This window comes from Hirundo rustica, chromosome 3 (genome assembly GCF_015227805.2).
Source record: "Hirundo rustica isolate bHirRus1 chromosome 3, bHirRus1.pri.v3, whole genome shotgun sequence".
Lineage (NCBI taxonomy): Eukaryota > Metazoa > Chordata > Aves > Passeriformes > Hirundinidae > Hirundo > Hirundo rustica.
Window position 1 is genome coordinate 8,960,092 of NC_053452.1, and position 18,310 is coordinate 8,978,401.

Genomic DNA, 18,310 nt, shown 5'->3' on the forward strand with positions numbered 1-18,310 from the left:
TGTTGGTGTTGAAATTTGATCCTGGGATGTGTCAGCAGTATTAGAAACAAACAGGAGGCCAGTATAAAAACACTTTCAGATTGAACCTGGAAGTAATACAGCTGTTCCTTCCCTTTTAAAACTAAAGTATATTAAAAGTGCTGTTTTTTCTGTTAGTTTTTATCTCTGATGTCACACTGGAACAATCAACAGGGCTGTACTGGTTGTGGTCTTAAACAGAGTATTTGTGTGGTAGTTGTCCATATCAAATCTGCAGGGACCTGCTGGTCCAGTTGCTTCACTGTGCTCAATTGGATCAAGTAGGGGTGCAAGTAGTGTTATACAGATAGTTTAGACATCCTTGCCCTTTTCCGTTGGAACCTCCAATTTTATTTTGTAAATCACATGCCAAACTTGTCAGTTTCTTTTATTATATATATATAGAGAGAGAGATTTGGGTTTCTAAGTCGCTGTAAACATGTTTTCTTAGACCAGTTGCAGATCAGCTCAAGTATGTACTTGGATTAGCCTAGAGAGCTGCATGGCTGTAGTAAGTTCTAACTGTAGAATTTAATCCTAAAGCAAAGCTTTAACTGCTTGGTGCCTCTGTCAAGTTGGCTCTACAGTGCAGTGAAAGAATGAACTAAGTTCTGTTAATTGTGTTGTAAAATGTCCACCTTGTTGGAAAGGCAGTGCCTGACGCTTGGAGGGGATACAGTTTGCTGCGAGATTTGTCAGTATGCAGCACTTTTGGAAGTGGCTGACATCACTTTGTCTCCATAAGAATTCTTGAGGACATCCAGGCTTTTGAGAAGGATGGCTAAAATGAATTCAGCTATTTCAATGTGTAATTGCTTCAGATGAGGTTTTCAAGAAACCACAGCATCTAGGACAGTAATTGATAATGTCAGTCTCCAAGGAAGAGCAAACCATTAGCATGACCAGCTCCCTTCCTCCCGCCAGTAGGTTTTTATTATGGTTTTGTAGGTTGTTAGGTGCACCAAGAATCCCTCAGAAGGAGAGATTGGAGACCCCTAAGGCTCTGCTCTGTGGTTAGTCAATATAAAAACAGCACTGCAGCCCAAAGCAGTGTTCCTTAAAGCTGGCACTTTGTGTAAGTGTTTCCACTGGAACTAGAAAGTTTGGGTGCCCTAGGATGAAGTTTTGTCTAGATGACTTTGTGGAAGCAGAGAGAACTTCCTTCTCTTGGAGCTTTTCCCCATCGTGTGTGCCCTTCTTGCATGCTTGCTGCTGCTCTGGATGCATCTTTCAGGATGGGAGAGTGGAAGCGAGTGATTACTGTCCTGCATCAATGGGCTTTCGGAGTTTGGTTGTTACTAAACTTCAGCTGTCACAGAAGGAGGCCTGAGGGACTTGTTGCTGCTGGTTGAGTTCTGCCTGACTCTTAGACAAGTAATTTAAATGGGGCGTTGCGTATTGATGTCTTCAGTGACAGTATGTAACTTCTTAAATAATCTAATGCTTTTCTAATACTTTTTCCAAATCAAATTTTCTTTCAGCAAAGAATGGCACAGGAAGTGTTGACTCACTTAAAGGAACATCCTGATGCATGGACAAGAGTTGATACTATTTTGGAGTTCTCTCAGAACATGAATACCAAAGTAAGCAAATTAACTTTTATTTATTTGGTTTTCCTCTTTCTTCCATTCATAAACTTTGAGGAAGGTATCTCATTTTTAGCCATAGGCTTTCTTGATTCAAACCATATTTTTTTTGATTGTCTTGTTCTCAAAGTTGGCTTTAAGCAAGAACTGTAAATGAAAAAAATACTCAGAACTCCTTTTACATTGCCAAGAGTTTCTCCCTCCCCCCCTCTTTTTTTTTTTTTTTGAGGATGAGCTAATTTGGATACACAGAATTTTTTTCAAGGCACATAAAAGCATTATGCCAGTTCCCAACCATTGGTATTGTGTCTATATAAATCTGAGTAATGAAAAGTCTCCTAGAGCCACATTTTGTCCTTGGGTAAGTGCTTGGCTGTGTGTGATCATAATGAAAGCCATGTGCATGTAACTGAGGAGAAAATTTGTCCCTAGGTGTGTTACAGACAAGACAAGCCTTATTAAGCCATGGTTTTGAACAATCAATAAAGGTTAAGCTTCCCAAAGTTTGTAGTGCATCAGTTCTTTGCTGCTATTCAGAGCACATTTGCTTTGCACTGCTGTTGGAAATCCATCCATCATGGCAGAGGCTAAAATGGGCAGCACTCAGGGCTTTTTCTGCAATTTGAAATGCTTTACCTAAGACTTGTGACGTTTAAGCCAAAAAGATGATCAAAATGTGTTTTCACTGTCTTAAGTCTGATTATTTTCTCGAATAAGTGACGTGCATGTTTTTCTGCTGGATACACACTATGTTCAAACAGAAAAAAAAATTGTGTTTGGATGGTTTCTGAAATCATGTGGTATTCATGAAGCAGTTAATTTTTTTTTTTTCATTGCTCTCTGAAGTTGAGGGGAAAACAGTTTAAAGAACTTCCTCAAAGTAACACCTTTAAGCACCTTTAAGTAACAGTGTTTGCCTGTTTGCTTGCCTGGTAAACTTTGCTTTTTATACTGACAGACATTACTAATGTTTAAGTTGATTTATCAACAGTATTTTTAAAAACTCAAATTTGTCTTGTGAAAAATGAGATGATTAGAGGAACAGAAAGAAAGCAACAGGTAAAGAATTCTTCAATTTACATAAATTGCAAATGATTTGGTGCTAAATTTATGCACTATGACATTTGGCTTTTATGCAATCATATTTTTTCTTTAATTAAAGCTGTTAACACTACCTGATATTAATCATAATGTTCCATTATGTTGATTGCTTGTAATAGGAAGAAAAGGGGTGTCTTCCTGTGCAACTGACACAGCTAGGCTTTGACGGCAGGCCTCCACAAGGTCTACCCTTTTGATTCCCTTTAACTGAATTCTGTTCATCAATTGTTTTTTGTTTCTTGGGAGGTGGGAGGGAAGGGGATTCGGTGCATAAAATAAGTAATAAGGGTGCCATAGAAATTTCTACCAGAGGGATCATTTCATGCTTTTTTTCTTTTTTTTTTTTTGAGTCTTTTGCTGTTGCCTGTCCCTCATCTTCATAACTGGGCAGTGAATTAGCAGTAGACAATTAGCAATGAGCAACCCAAGAACAAATTAGTTTTTGAAATGCTTGTCTTACCCAGAGTTAAAGTGTGCTCACATGTGCTGTTGCAGTAGCTGATTAAAAAGGTTGAACTTGGTTGTTAGTATCAGTGACTTTTTTGGGACTGGTGTTTCTCATTATCAGAGAAATAAGTGTTAATTAGAACCATCCAATCAAATGAAACAAAAGACCCCCAAAGGCCCCTTGCATGTTGTTGGGGCTGATGGAGCTCTTCCAGTGTGGCGTGGCAAGAGGGATGTGGCAGGTGGGGGCTGTACACAGTGATTTTACTGCTGTTCAGTGTCACCTGTGAGTGTTAGGGAAAAGAAGTATTTTTGGGACTGGGGAAGAAGTGGACAAGCCACTGCAGAGGGCAGAACTGAAGTCACAAAAGAATGAGGAGAAACCTTCGCAGCATGAGATGTTTGAGCAGGTAATGAGGGATAGGTGTGGCGGAGTGCTAGAGGTGTCTGTCCTTTTGTTTGGCTCCAGGAGATTCTCAGTGAGGGAAAAGCCCACTGAAGAGGAGGTCTGTGCTTAGTTTATTGTTAGGTTTTTCATTTAAGTTTCATTTGGTCATCTAGTGTTTATTTAAAATGAAACTAGGCTTGCCATTGTGGTTTAAAAGCTAAATAAGTTCACTTGTGGAGAAAATGAACATTTCTAGTTAGCTGGTACCCGAAAAATTAATGTGTGTGCCTGTAGAACATAGAAATTTCACTAGAGTTTAGATGTGCTTCAGGAAAGTTAGCCCTGATATAAATGTTCATGCTGCCAACATTGTTGGGAGCTTTTGTAAGTATGTTTTGTATCATGAGCCTGGATCAGCTGCAGATGGTGTCTGTAAATTTATAGCAGTGGCTGAAATCCATCCCTGTGAAGCATTTTCCTTAAGAACATTTTTTTGCACCTTTTCCTTCATGAAAATTCCCTTGATTTAATTTAGCTGTTATGTCACAAAATTAAATCAATTTACACGTTAAAATGTAGTTGATAAGCTTTTGCTGCTGGCCATGGAGGAAATAAAAATACTTGGCCAACTTTCTGTAATTCATAGTTTTTCTTAGTGCCCAAGGTTTTGGAAGGGGACAGAATATTTTGCAAATGCAGGATGTGCACCTGAAATCTCCTGGGAGCTGGGATCAGGTAGAGAAGCAAAGGTTATGTTAAGATGAGAACAGCAAAAATGCTCTTCTAATACAATGTAGCTTGGGACAGTCTACATTGTGTTTTTTTTAATTAACCTGAAGTCTGTATGATCCCTTTGGTCGAAAGGCTAATGATCCTACTTTGTGTAACAACTAACCATTTTAAAGAGGAACTCTTATTCTCAGCCAAACTTGGAACTATAAAAACTTGAGTTTACCTTTCAGGCATTGATTTTTTTTTTTTCTCTTTTTCTTCCTAATCCACTGTAGCTAAAGTAAATGCAAAACTCCTCATCCCCTTTTCTCTCCTGTCTATTCATGCTAATGGGGTTTTACATATTAAAGTTCTTTGGTTGTACCATGACAAACTTCTTTCCCTGTTACTGTGAGTTGGCAGTAGGGACAAATGGGCAGAGGGAATGGCCATTTGCAATGTTAATGGTTTCGGGTAAGAACTTAGGAAGGAATTCCTGAAAGGTAAAATTATTTCCAAGAGCTTATTCACATTTTTATTGTTCTTTGACTGAGCACAAAAGTTCATCTTTAAATAGTAGAAATAGCTGCCATATTGGGGTGGGGATTGAAATTGAATAAACCTGTGGGTTGTCTTGCTGTTCCTAAAGTAACACACCAGTGAAGTTTGGGAAATACTTCCTCTAGAAAGTTTAAGGAGTGTCAGGACATGTGATGCTAAGACAAAATTATTTTTTTTTTTTTTCCCCAGCTTTTAGAGGAACAATAGGAAGCTTGAGACACCATCCAAGCTGCTAAATATTTTAGGAGCCTGGTTGTGTTAATACTCAAACTTAGGAGCAGTCATTTGTGATACAAATTCATATCTGGCTGCTGCTTTTCCAGATAGCTGAAAATGTCTGCCAGAGGGCTTTTCATTATTGGTTTTTTTTTCCCCCCTCCTGGTGTGAGCATGATCAAACAGCAGGACTTAGTATAGCCAAGAATAAAACAAGAAAATACGATGCATGAAACCTCAGTAAATGGGTGAATAGACATATATTTAATAAAATTGTTAGTTCAATAATCTTGAAGTCTTAGATGTTAAGTGTGAATGTCTGATTGAATGAGAGTCCTGCAAGTTAGTTAGTCCTACAGTAATGTACTCACATTTTGTTCTTCTCCGATTTCAGTATTATGGACTGCAGATCTTGGAAAATGTGATAAAAACAAGATGGAAGATTCTTCCAAGGAACCAGTGCGAAGGTAGGGAGGGATTTTTGTCTCTTCCTTGTAAGTTTGTGCGTTAACATAGATTTAGACTTCTTAAGTAACTTTTTGTCACGTGTTACCATATCTTCAGTGATGAAAACCACATCTTTCACTGCTGTGATAGTGGTCTCAGTGGGTTGGTGAGCAGCTGAAATTCTGTAAATTTGTGGAAAAGTGTGACTGACAGTTTTGAAACAAGTGAGCCCCTGGCATTGAGGTAGAGGTTTTCGTTCTCTGCGCTTGGCAGAGCAGGTTTTGTTTCCTACACCCTCTGGGAGCTGTGTGTGCAGCCCCAAGTAGATTCTGTGGCCCACTGGTTACCTTGTGTAAGTTTGTGTAATTATTTTGAAATTGTAAACAGTTACAATGAGTTTAAAATAGAAACGCGAGTAAATGCACTTTCTTATCTATTGATGGTCACTCATGCTGTTAGGCAGGGAGATACTGTGCAGTTTGGGTTATTTAATGAAATGAATAAACAGGCAGATTGCTGTAATTGCTGCAGTGTAGGGTTAGCCCCAGTCTCCCATCAGTGCAAGGAAGCTGGAAGTCTTTAAGTAAATTCTGTGTTTAGTTTATGGGTTTCCCCCTCCCCTGTAGCTTGCAGTGTTGCTGACTTTTAGACATTGGCTACAGTAAATGGAGGTACCCCTGTGGTGACAGGGTTAGTGCTTTTCACATGGCTGTCAAGCCATCACAACTTGCACTTCTAAGCATTAAGTGCAACCACTTGAAATTTTTGACATTAAATGGTGTCACTATTCTGTACTTGTCTTTTTACTAAAAGCTGGTGTTGGAACTAATTAAAAGCTCCAAATTTCTGTGTTCTGCTGTGAGCTTTTATTAACCATGCTGAGACATGCTTTAACTTTTTACTGCCAGTGCTTAGGTTCTGCAACTATGTTAATTAAAATGGAATTTTAAGTGTTGATGGAAGCAAATGCATACAGAGAGACTTTTACAGTTTTGTGCTTATTCCTCTCCTCACCTTTCCCCCATGCCTTCCAACTATAGGTAGGCAAAGGGTAGCTGTCTTTGAAAGTAAAACTGAAAGTGAAGTTTCCATTCATTCTGCTGTTGGAGGTTTCTAGGAAACGGCTTCAGCTAAGGCTTGGACATGACTATGTCCTTTTGAGAAACTAAAAGAGCCACCTTAGTTAGCTGAAGTTAACTGTTCTTTATGCTTTTAATTATTGGAGCATCTCAGCTCAGTCAGATTTTGTTACATCCTTGGTTATGAGCACTTAGTTTCAGCATTTTGAAGTTGTCGTCCCAAAGTTTTTGGCTGTGGGAGGAAAAGGAGTTAGGAGTATTGCCCACTGGTGAAGGGAGATGTAGAACAGGTGTCACAGGGGTGGACCTAACTTGATAGTTGGGAACTGAAAAAGTGCCATATACAGGATGTAATTCAGGAATTCAAAGTCTTAAAATTCATGCTCTTAATGCATAGGAGAGCTGAGAAACGGTGGTGGTGGGATGAGGTTGCTGCTGTCTGAGCTTTGGTCATTTATCTCTAACAGCGACAGTGCTGTTGGAGTGGTTCCTGCCGTCTAAGAAGGTGCAATAATGTGTTACTAGCCAAAATAAAGTTACTGTCTGTGGTTGTGTAATCATCTTGAAGTATCCTATTCTTTTTCTGACTTACATATCTATGGAAACTCCAGAGGAAATAAAAAATCCTTTATACTGACAAAAGTGTGCTGTTCGTTCAGCTTTTAAAACGTTTTCCCTTTGACAGAGGCAAACTAAAATTGTGAAATGGACTTTTATCCTGTTCCGGGGAAACTGGGTTAGCTGGCTTTTACTTGTGTGGTAGAAGAGGAACCAAATGTGTTTTCTGTACCATGGTATTTTATCCAGCTTGCTCTCCGTGGTGTAGGAGGGAGAATCTGTATCATCTGTAATCCAGTTTGATCTGGTCTGTGGTAGTTGTTTTTTAAATTTTTTTTATTTGGCTGATGATACTGGCTGGTACAAAAGAGCTGCTCTAGAGCTCATTCAGGTGGCTTGATTACCTGGGAGATAGTAAGGCTGGTTAAATTGAGGTTTCCTTGACTCCAGCCATTCTTTGGCTGACAGGATTTTCCTGTTTGAAGTGTAGCTGGTGGAATGTGTGTGCAGGAAACTGAAACTCTGTGTACAAATGGAATGTTTAGTGACAAAGCAAATCATGCAGGTTTCAAATTAGTTTTACCTTGTATCATAATTTATAAAACACGTCTTCTGTGTGTCTGGTTGGTTTGTCTAATAAATACAGCTAACAAATGTTACTGTTGGTTTGGAGGAAACTAAATGCATTTATGAGAAGAACACAGTTCCCCCTTTTTAGCCTCTTTAGCAGTGCTTAAGAGTTAAAAGTTGAACAGAAAAAGGTTTTGAAACTGCTCCCCTGAAACTTGTCGAGAGAAATAAAGCCATGTTGTTAATTGTGGAGCATTAACTGTAACTCTTTTACTTTTTTGTTTTGTTTTGTGTTTAACAAGTGGTACATCAGAATGGCTTGTTGGGCTGTAAGGTTAGCCTGAGGTTTGTTGCTGCTTCTGTCTGTGGGTTTCAGCTTCCAGTCTTGAATTTCAAATGCAAGGAGAAAAATGTTTTCTTCAGATGTCTTCTTTAGACTTGAAGCTCTGTTCTGAAGTTTTTCTTTTGTTTTAAAATAGCTTTTGGGTTTGAGCTTTTCAGGCCCCGATGTCTTTTAACTTTTTTAAAATGGCTTTCTGTTCCTCAGGTGGTGTTGTTTGTGAGCACTTTTGAAAAGTTCATTTTGATCTTCCCATAATTCTGAAACAAGAATTGGGCAAAACAATCAATTTACCATTCTGAAATACCGACATGATGGCTTTTTGTTTTCCTTGATTTTTGGTTTGCTTTTGGAGTTAGCAGTGGGAACCAGTTGGTTCTGTAGACAAAAGCGGAGTTTATGAGGCTCAGAAGGGGTAAAATTCAGTTAAATCAGATGCCTGACCTGCACGTTCAGCCTTGAGACTCGTTTGGTTGTAGCCCCCAGCAATGGTTAGCCTTGCTCTGGGTGATTTCTAATGGCTCTTCCACGTCCAGGAGTGATGTCATGTGGTTTTCATTGAAGCCTGGCTGGGGAGGGTGATGTATTCCAGAACATCCCAGGCAGTGCTGAACCTGGCTCCTTGCCAGCGGATTGGGCCATCCTTCTCGACTCGGAGTTCTTGGTTTATTGAGGTGTGATGCTAAATTGCTTTAAACTCCCATGTCCTTTAGAGTTGATTGTTTAATAACACTCTGAAAGGATGGCATTTGATTAAAGTGCTGTGGTCTCAAAAGGATTTTCTGTGGCAGTGTGAAAACCTGCCTGGAAAGAAAGGCTTTTTGGTCTTCGGTGCAGTGATAACATTTCATTAATCCTGCATTGTGAAATGAAATACTGTTCCCCTGAACAGAGCGAGCTTGTCTGGAGTGTTTGGAGCTGGAATGGATAAAGCACTCCTTCTCTTCATTATGAAACACAAATTGCTTGTACAACTTTTCTCACTCCGAGCACTTCACTTTGTCATTTCAGAGATGCAGTTCAGTGTTTTCCAGGAAGGTCCTGGAGTTGAGTGTGAAGCTTTTGATGCAGTGGGAGCTGCTGTAGAGGAGGTTTTTCTGTGCAGCCGTGAGATACTTTAATGGAAATTCCTGGCTTGCTTCATGAGGGAGATGTTTCTTTGGCTCTCTGTAATGGAGAGGAGATGAGCTACATGGCACTTCTGTGTGAAGACAGACTCTGTGCCTTTTTTCAGAGTTTTCATGGGTTTTCTGTTGAAAAGCATGGATCATTGATTCAGTTCACCACTAAGGGGTAGGATGATTGTGGGGCTGTATGGGAAAGCATTGTTTCTTAGCACTAAAAGTAAGATGGTATTTTAACTACATTTTGGGATTTAATAGTTCAGTGTAAGCATACAAACATCCCCAGAGGGGACAGCTCAGCTTTAGCATTTGAAATTCTAATTTTGATTGCAAAATAATGTTAATTTGCTGAGTTACACTGCCCACCTGATTCATTTGTGCCTATTATTCTTTAATACAAGCAGAGACTTTATTAATCTTAGTAAATTAGAGTGAGCTTGCATCTGCAGCACCAGCTAGAATAATTTTTGACACTTGTTAAAGGCTTGTGCTCTGTGATTGCACAGAAGGCTGTGCTTGTGTGCCTTGAGGACAAGAAGTGGGTTTGTTGCAGGTGTGTGTTTGCTGATTGTGTCCATGGTTATTTACCTGCTGTACTGGGCTGTGACAGGAACTCTGTGCCCAGGGTACAGAGTGTGCAGAAGAGGTAATGGCTTCTCAGAGCACATCCAAAGGTTAAACTGTGGGATATTTCCTCAAGTTCAGCTGCAGAAATTACTCGTGTTGGATAACATGACGTTCCTCGCTGTCCCAGTTCCACTCTAAGCATGGCAAAGCTTGGGTCACTTGGGAAAACAGCTTTCCCTTTAGGAAGTGTTTCAGTTTTACTGGATGTTTGCCTCTCTCTCTCGAGGAGCAGCTTTCACAGAAGGATGACAGTATCTAATGGACATCCAGGAACGTTCCAAAAGATCTCAAGTTCATGCCCTCGCTCTATCATCCCTTTTATGGTACTTCGTACAGAAATACTTCTTGGGCTTAGCTTTCCAGAAAATTCCAGCAGTGGGGCTAGTCCAGGCCTGGAGCACGGTCTGCTCTCTTTGGTTGTCCTGAGATGAGTGCAGTTGCAAGGTCAGATCATCTTTGAAGAACATTTTGTATTTCCTGGGTGTTGTGGTTGGTGTGGCTTTTGTTTTGTTTTATTGGAGGTCTGTTTTCCTGCACTCTCTGTCTCTTCCTGCTTGGCTCAGTGAAGGGCCTGAACTTGGCACTTGTGGTGTTGGCCCCTTTGAGACTTGTTCGGCTGCTTCTGGGATGGAAGGAGACCTAGACAGTGGTTGTGGGGCCTGTGCATGTGCTTTCCTTTTTAACGAAACACTTCCTTTTAAGTTCCCCAAACATGGTGCTTTTAGCTTATCCCATGGATTACTACCCCTGAAGAGTTTCTTGGAAGTGTTCTGCTGAAAAATGGTAATGAGCCTCTGGGTTGATTTTTGTCAGAACATAAATTTGACATACGTTTGTTCTGCTGAAAATTATCTTTCCTATGGAATGATAAATAAATGAGCTATTAAATATGGAGCAGAAACTATAACACTCGAATTAAAAAAAGAAAAAGTAGAAAGTGACATCTGAGCCAAAAAGAGCATTAGAGAATTGGATAGCTGCTGCTTTTAGGGGATTAAGAATATGACTTTGTTCACTGGATGGGCGACCTCAGGAGCCTGCAGTGTGATGTGTGAAAAGAAGCAAACTTTTTAGGTTGTTTTTTGAGCTGTGGTCACCATTTTTACTTTTATTTTTCTAATGGAGCAACTGTGAAGCAGGGCAGCTGTTCTCCTCTGCTGGTCTCAAGGCCAGATCGATGGCAGCACAGTATTCAAGTTGTTCCTGAATCGCACACTGCCACTGATGCAGCAACATGGAAAATACCATGGATTTGCAATTGGAACTCTTAAGAGCAATATTAACTTTTTAATTCCTTTTTGAAATGTAAGGAGTTGCAACAGTAGGCTTCCCTTAGTGGTTTGGCAGATGGTTGTAATCGTTTCTGGCACTGCAAACCTATTTCCGTATTGTTTGGGGGGGCTTTCATATTTCATTTGTGAGTTATTGTAATGCTTCTGCAAAGAGTGTGTTTTAGGTTTGAAACATCAGACCAATGCTTGGTAAGAACTCTTACCCAGTGCCTGACAGTGATACTTAAATAATGACCATTCTCCTGCAGCGATGGGGATTGATCCTGGTTGATGATGATGAATAGTTCCACTTGCAGTTGGAACTACCTGTAGAACAGCTCCTGTCTAGAGTGTAGCTAATGCCTCAAAGTCTGGATCTAGTTTTTCCAGATTTCACAAGGATGCAATTAATAAATTGTCCCTTTTAATCCTTGCTTAAGCCTGAAATAAAATAAAAAAAATCCCTACTACTAAATTTGGTCAAATCTTAGACAGGTTTTAAAACTTAGAACAGAGGCTGCGGATTATGCCTTCAACAGAAGACATTCTTCTCCTCGAAGTGACAGCTTCTGAAATCTTCAACATATGCATGTTGTCTGCGTGAGTCAGCTGGCTTGTCTTGTTGAAGAAATGATTGAAACAAGACTTTTGGGTTCATGGATTTGAATAGCAAAGCATCCACCAATTCTCCAACTTCCTTACGACAAGAAAACACTTGCCTGGTTTGAAGTGTGGTGTCAGAGCTGAGCTCCTGGAATGTTCACCTGGGTCGTGACTCCAGGCCCTCTGCGTGCCTTTTCCTGGGAGTCGGGTTTTTCTGTACAGAATGGATATTGACACTTGGAAAATCATTGTTTCCATGGATTTAGTAATTGGGACTGAGCTGAGGGTTAGGTGGCAAAATGAAACTTCGGGCAGTGTAGCTTCCTACAGTGATTGGGGTTTTTCTGGTTCTGTGGTGGAGCTGAAAACTCTAAAATAATTTAAAGACATTTGTAGAAGAAATACAACAAAATGAACAGTTTTAACACACTGTGTGCCCATGATTGGCTAATTGCCAATGTAGGGGGTAAAAAGGCAATAAAGCAGAATTTACTGAGTTTGAGGACTCACAGCATCCATATGTGCTATAAAAGCCCAGTGGTCCACACTCAAATTGTGCTGTATTAGTGAATGAAGGTTTGAGTTCTGTTCTTGTAGGATTTCACAGGGGAAGCTTTGCTAAGTTCTGGCACAGTGTTTGACTTTGAAATGCTCTGCATAGGAATTCCTGTGTTTAAAATGGATCACCTAAAATGGATGCTCCTACACTGGAGCATCTCTGAATTTCTGCATGCAGTGCAAGTGATGTGTCAAAGCTTTCCATGCACTTCAGCAAACCTGGCATTAAAACTGGAGTCACACTTAGGAAGTTCTGTTTATTTTTGGCATTCACTTTGATCTGGTACAAATTACTGCAAGGACACTAATCCTTAGTCTTTTGCTTTATGGAAATAACCTGGGTGTAAGGCCATTTTGTACATCTAAAATATCCCCTGTCAGGATTGATAAAGGTGTATTTTTCCCCACGTAGCACACGAGAAGGATGCTCACTGACACATCTGCCCCAATAGAGGTGTTTCTGGTTTAAAACCATGGTGAATCTGAATTCAGAAATACTTGTTGCTACATCTGTGATATCTGGCATAGCTGAAAATAAATCCCTACCTCTTCTGCAGGTATTAAAAAATACGTTGTTGGCCTAATTATCAAGACCTCATCTGACCCGGCGTGTGTAGAAGTAAGTGAAGAATTCTCAGGGGAGGACGAGGGAAGGGAATGTTACGCAAAACCTGACTCTTCTCTTTTTGTCTCCAGAAAGAGAAAGTGTATATTGGGAAACTGAATATGATTCTTGTTCAGGTAAGCCCGAGTTCGTGGCGTTTTAAACCTTACAGCAGAGTTTGTGCCTTTGCTGCGTGTCTCACGCGTGGCGGCTTCCCTTGGCAGATCCTGAAGCAGGAGTGGCCGAAGCACTGGCCGACGTTTATCAGCGATATTGTGGGAGCCAGCAGGACCAGCGAGAGCCTCTGCCAGAACAACATGGTGATCCTGAAACTGCTCAGTGAAGAAGTGTTTGATTTTTCCAGTGGCCAGATTACTCAAGTAAAAGCTAAGCATTTGAAAGACAGGCAAGTGTATCTATTTAAATCTTAATGAGCAGAGTAGACTGGGTGCTTGCTGCTAAATAGTTGCTCTCACTTGGAGCTTTTCTGTGAACACCTACAGTTGTAATTCCATTTCTGAGCCTGTGAGGGTTACTGATTTGTCTTTGAAGCCGTACTCCTAGGAGATCCCTAACTTCATTTTGTACACACCTTGCTTCAAGTAGCATCTGTTGGCTGATGGTTCCTACACTTTGAACACAGCATTCAGCACTGATTGATTGTATTTTCTTCTTTCCTTAGAATTTGCAGGCACAGCCTTCAAGCTACTTCAAATATGCATTATTACCATCAAAATGGGGATAAGCCAGGTGGCTTTTGAATGCGTACATGGGTGTAGGTTTTAAGGACCTGTCCTGTGTGCATAGATATTTTGATTTATGAAATACGGGAGTGCTTAGTTTTTAATTAAATTTTTTTTTTTTTACAGCATGTGCAATGAATTCTCTCAGATATTTCAGCTGTGTCAGTTTGTGATGGTAAGTCACGTTTCTTTAATGATCTCCTCAAAATTCCCCCCTTTGTGCCTAACAGTGTCACAATGTCATAAACTCTAAATGGTCATTTACAGGAAAACTCCCAAAATGCTCCCTTAGTCCATGCAACTTTGGAAACTTTGCTACGATTCCTCAACTGGATTCCTCTGGGATATATATTTGAGACCAAGTTAATCAGCACACTAATATACAAGGTACTCTTGCTAAAAAAACCCCTGATAGCTCTTAAATTTAAATACAAGTTGCAGAAAAGCTGTACAACGCTTCTGTAATGCTCTGTATTTTTTTTTCTTCCCTCAACAGTTCTTAAATGTTCCCATGTTTCGAAATGTCTCTTTGAAGTGCCTCACAGAGATTGCAGGTGTCAGTGTAAGCCAGTATGAAGAACAGTTTGTAACACTTTTTACACTGACCATGATGCAGTTAAAACAGGTAAATGTTCCTCAGAAATCTCCCTTTGAATTTCATATCGCAGAATCCATTTCTGTAGAAAGTTGTATTGACAGGTTTATGTTCCTTATAGAGCTCTTGAGAGGAAAAGTATTGTTCTTTGGTGGTATTTGTGGCTTGATCAGAAGATGCCAAGTGTGTTCTTCTGAACTTGATTGCAGCTGCATTCCTGCTCTATTGATTTGATTATTTTAAGAGCTGTTTTGATCACGTGGGCTGTCTCATGGGCAAATATGAACTATGTGTCTCAAGACCTAAACTGACCTAACTTCTGCAAGTTTCTTTTTAATTTTTGGAACAGATAGGAAAAAAAAAATACTCATTAAAAGCCATACAGCAGATTTATTTAATCTGATGATTCTCTTCTGAGCAGTTCAGATTCAGGTACATGAGTTCTTTCCTCAGTGTATTTATATCATAAGTGGATGTGTGAAGGGGTTTTTTTAAGTCTTTTCCTCTCTTGGCAATGTTGGTCCATCTTGAAGGTTCTTCATAAAAAACAAACAGCAACATACATGTTCATACAAAGCAGTCATTTGGTATAAAAAGGGAAATTCTTGATTATTTCTTTTTGTTAGATGCTTCCTTTAAATACCAATATCCGACTTGCGTACTCAAATGGGAAAGATGATGAACAGAACTTCATTCAGAATCTCAGTCTGTTCCTCTGCACGTTCCTCAAGGAGCATGGTCTGCTTATAGAGAAAAGGTTAAATCTGAGGGAAACACTAATGGAGGTAAGTAGCTTGGTTTATCTAGTTTAGAAATGTAGTAGGTGTGTTCTCCTGCTCAAAGGTTGTGATATTAATGGAATTCCTAGATCATTGTACTTAAAGTAGGTAAGAGAAAAAACCCAAAGTCACAAATACAAAACCCCCTCAAGAGGTTTGTTTCCTAGTGTGCTTCAATGGCATTCCGTTTTCAGTAATCCTTTACCAGTGCAATGTTTGAAAACTTAACTCTGTCTCACCCTCCTCTTACTTGTTCCTCCATGGAGGTATCAAATAGTGCTTCAAAGTAAATGAATATATTCTTTTTCCACGGGTTTACATGTTTGTGTTTAACTCTCACATGAAGAAGGTGTGTTGCTATGAGTTCATCAGTCTGGGATGCATCCAGAGCTGCTCTCTAGGGTCCAGTGCATGCTATAGGCCAGCTCCTCCTTCCTGATGTAGCTTCTTGCCTAGTTTGCAGTTTTCCAACTGAAAAGCTTTAAATAATCCTCAAGGATGAGACTTTCTATGTAATAAAGACAGTGTGTGCCAGTGGCAGAGCCCAACCAAGTGTCTGTGACAGTAAAACCACTGGGATTGTGGCAAATACTGGAGGGCTTAGAAAGCACTGAAAGCTTCATGCTGTAATAGGGGTTTCAGTTGTGTGGTTTCAGTTGTGAACAATAATTTTGCTGGGATTGAACTGTTCTGTGATGATTTTTTTTGCTACTGCTCCACTCTGAGGGAATGGAAGTTGCTCCATATCCCCTCGAACCATTTTCTGCGTGCAGAATCAAACCCTGTGCAGGTTTGGAGGTTGTAGGCTGAGGAACTGCCCTGGGACAGGGGCAGAAAAACACCACCTCGATTTTTAAACCTGGAGACCCAGGTATATTGGGAGGGGGAGGCACATTTTGCAGGTTGATTAGCTGTAATCCAGTGCGCCCATCTGAATTTCAATATGTTCCAGCCAATGTTCTCAATATCATCTGGAGGTAGCCCTCTACAAAAGAAAAAAGTATATTAATAAAATTGGCTGCAAATGTCAAACTGTAGCTCATTTAGAAGATGGATTCAGAGAAGTATCACTTTTGAAGAAGTATCACTTTTTATTTTCAATAGAGCAGCTGGTAACAGTTCCAGGTAATTCCTGAATTTGCAAGTAGTAAGCTTTTAAAATACCTGGGAATCAGGGGCACACATCTCAAGGCTCAAGTTTCTGCTTACACTGAGGCTGTACTAGGAAGACCTGTGTAGAACAGGCATTTACAAAACTGGATTTTGAAGACTTTCAGTCTTGTATAGATGGGTGAAATATTTAGTCAAGTTCTTATGCCTGCCTAAAATGGTCACAAATTCAAATTCTGTAAGCGCTGGTGTAATAGAACCGAAGTACAGCTTTAATTTAAAAAGCTGCGTGTTATTCTAACCTGTCAGTTCCTGCACTTTGGATGTAGCAGCTCTCCTGGAATTGTTCCATGGATTCACTGGATCTCTGTAGACTAGGAGAGGAATCTACAACAGTTATTTTAAATGAAATTACCAAGATAAATTGGTGTGTACAGATTAATGTATGGCTGTCCTGAGTCCCTCTTTTGACACCGTAGGTGGAGATGTTGAATCAGGTCTTTACCTTTCAAAATGCTCTTAAGTTGTTGGAGTGCCTAAGCTATGAAAACATCTTCAGATTTTATCATTTCATTCTGTTTGTTCACTAATGGGCAATTGCTTTGATATCTTTCACCAGGGACTGCATAATAAGCTTAGGCAAAAAAAGGTTTGTCTGTGTAGTTTTAATTTCTCTGGTTGGTATCTGAGCTTGTCAGAATTGCATCAGTGGCTTTCCCTGCTCAGCCTGCTCTGGCTGGTCTGTCAGGAAAAGTTGAAAAATGTTCTGGTAGATGATTTCTCTGAAAGCAAAAGAGCAGTATTCCAGGGTCAAAGGATCCACAGCAAAGTCGCAGCGATAGTCTTGAGAATAGCAATTACTAACACCAGCTGGTGAGGCTTTTTTGAGGTTCTGAAAATGCCTCGTAGAAGCTCCAGAGGCTGTGGGTTTGATAATTAACAAACAGGCTGGTTTGGTGATGGCATTTCTAAGATGTCTTTAGGCTATTTCAGATTAAAGAATACAAACACACTTAGAAAATAACAATAAGTGACAGTAGTCCTTAGTTTTGAGTGCTCTGCCAGTCACAACTCTGACCTGTAAGTAATGTCATTGCAATGTTACTGCTTCTTATTCCAAACTCTCCAATTAATTTGGCATTTTGTCAGGATTTGGATAACTGACCTTGAAGCAATGTGGCTCGATTGCAGATATACTTGCTAATTGGATGTTTGAACCACTCTTTTCCAGGCCCTTCATTACATGCTGTTGGTATCAGAAGTTGAAGAAACTGAAATTTTCAAGATTTGTCTGGAGTATTGGAACCATTTAGCTGCTGAGCTCTACAGGGAAAGTCCGTTCTCAACGTCAGCTTCTCCACTGCTTTCGGGGAGTCAACACTTTGATGTTCCTCCAAGAAGACAGCTTTATTTGCCTGTTTTGTCCAAGGTAATCTGTGTTCAAGTGAAGGAACTGTGAACATTCAGATTCTGTTTGTGAATTAGAGATTTTGCCACATGTAAGGAGTGCCATAAGAAAAACTTACCTTAGAGTGATTGATAGTTGATTCAACTCCAGTTATAAAATCAATGTGAAAATACTTTAGGGTGACACCAGTATGTAATAGTATTAATGTGCTGTTTCAGCTTTAAAATACTTAATTTGAAAATCAATCTGTATTAAACAGTTTCTGTGAACAGAAAGGCTGGAGTGTTAGAACTGGATGATAACCTGTGTGTTTAAGAAAAGTGGTCCTGAAAAGACCACTAATATGACAGAAGCATTTTGAAGCTCTGGAAAGTATAAATACTACATAGGTTGGGTTTTTTTTTCATTGGAGGGAGAGAAGTCAGTCTATCGTTAATGGCTTGTTCGGTGACACTTCTGTATAGCTGGATATAACCTTTCTGTGGGTGAGGCTGCCTGAGCAGAGTGCTCTGCAGGCGCTTGTGCAGTGGGACAGTGGTGGTGCTGCAGTCTGATGGAGTTTTAACTTCCCCCAGGTCCGATTGCTCATGGTCAGCCGCATGGCCAAGCCCGAAGAAGTTCTGGTTGTGGAAAATGATCAAGGGGAGGTAGTTCGGGAATTCATGAAGGATACGGATTCCATAAACTTGTACAAGAACATGAGAGAAACGTTGGGTAAGTGAGCTGCCTGCAGTTTGTGCGCTGCGGCTCTGCGCGGCTGCATCGGAGTGTTACAGTACGTTATCTCAGGATCTGAATTACTGTGTGGGTGAAATGGTTATCAGCAAGGAGTACTACACAGACTGGAAAGGGAGGAGGCAGTGGCT

The 18,310-nt window shown here is 40.1% G+C and overlaps 1 protein-coding gene across 5 annotated transcripts in view; it reads left to right on the forward strand.

The window, feature by feature from the left end:
* Positions 1 to 18,310, forward strand: part of XPO1 (exportin 1) — a 34,012-nt gene that overhangs the window by 6,072 nt on the left and 9,630 nt on the right. For 4 of the 5 annotated variants that reach the window (XM_040060239.2, XM_040060240.2, XM_040060243.2 and 1 more), the window contains exons 3-13: positions 1,500 to 1,601; positions 5,423 to 5,495; positions 12,763 to 12,824; positions 12,902 to 12,946; positions 13,034 to 13,215; positions 13,679 to 13,727; positions 13,820 to 13,939; positions 14,049 to 14,177; positions 14,774 to 14,932; positions 17,268 to 17,465; positions 18,020 to 18,158. In XM_040060239.2, the coding sequence (XP_039916173.1) occupies positions 1,500 to 1,601; positions 5,423 to 5,495; positions 12,763 to 12,824; positions 12,902 to 12,946; positions 13,034 to 13,215; positions 13,679 to 13,727; positions 13,820 to 13,939; positions 14,049 to 14,177; positions 14,774 to 14,932; positions 17,268 to 17,465; positions 18,020 to 18,158 (1,258 nt within the window). Of the gene's footprint in view, positions 1 to 1,499; positions 1,602 to 3,335; positions 3,563 to 5,422; positions 5,496 to 12,762; positions 12,825 to 12,901; positions 12,947 to 13,033; positions 13,216 to 13,678; positions 13,728 to 13,819; positions 13,940 to 14,048; positions 14,178 to 14,773; positions 14,933 to 17,267; positions 17,466 to 18,019; positions 18,159 to 18,310 lie in introns of those variants that run through there. The other variant, XM_040060244.1, reaches the window with a different exon arrangement.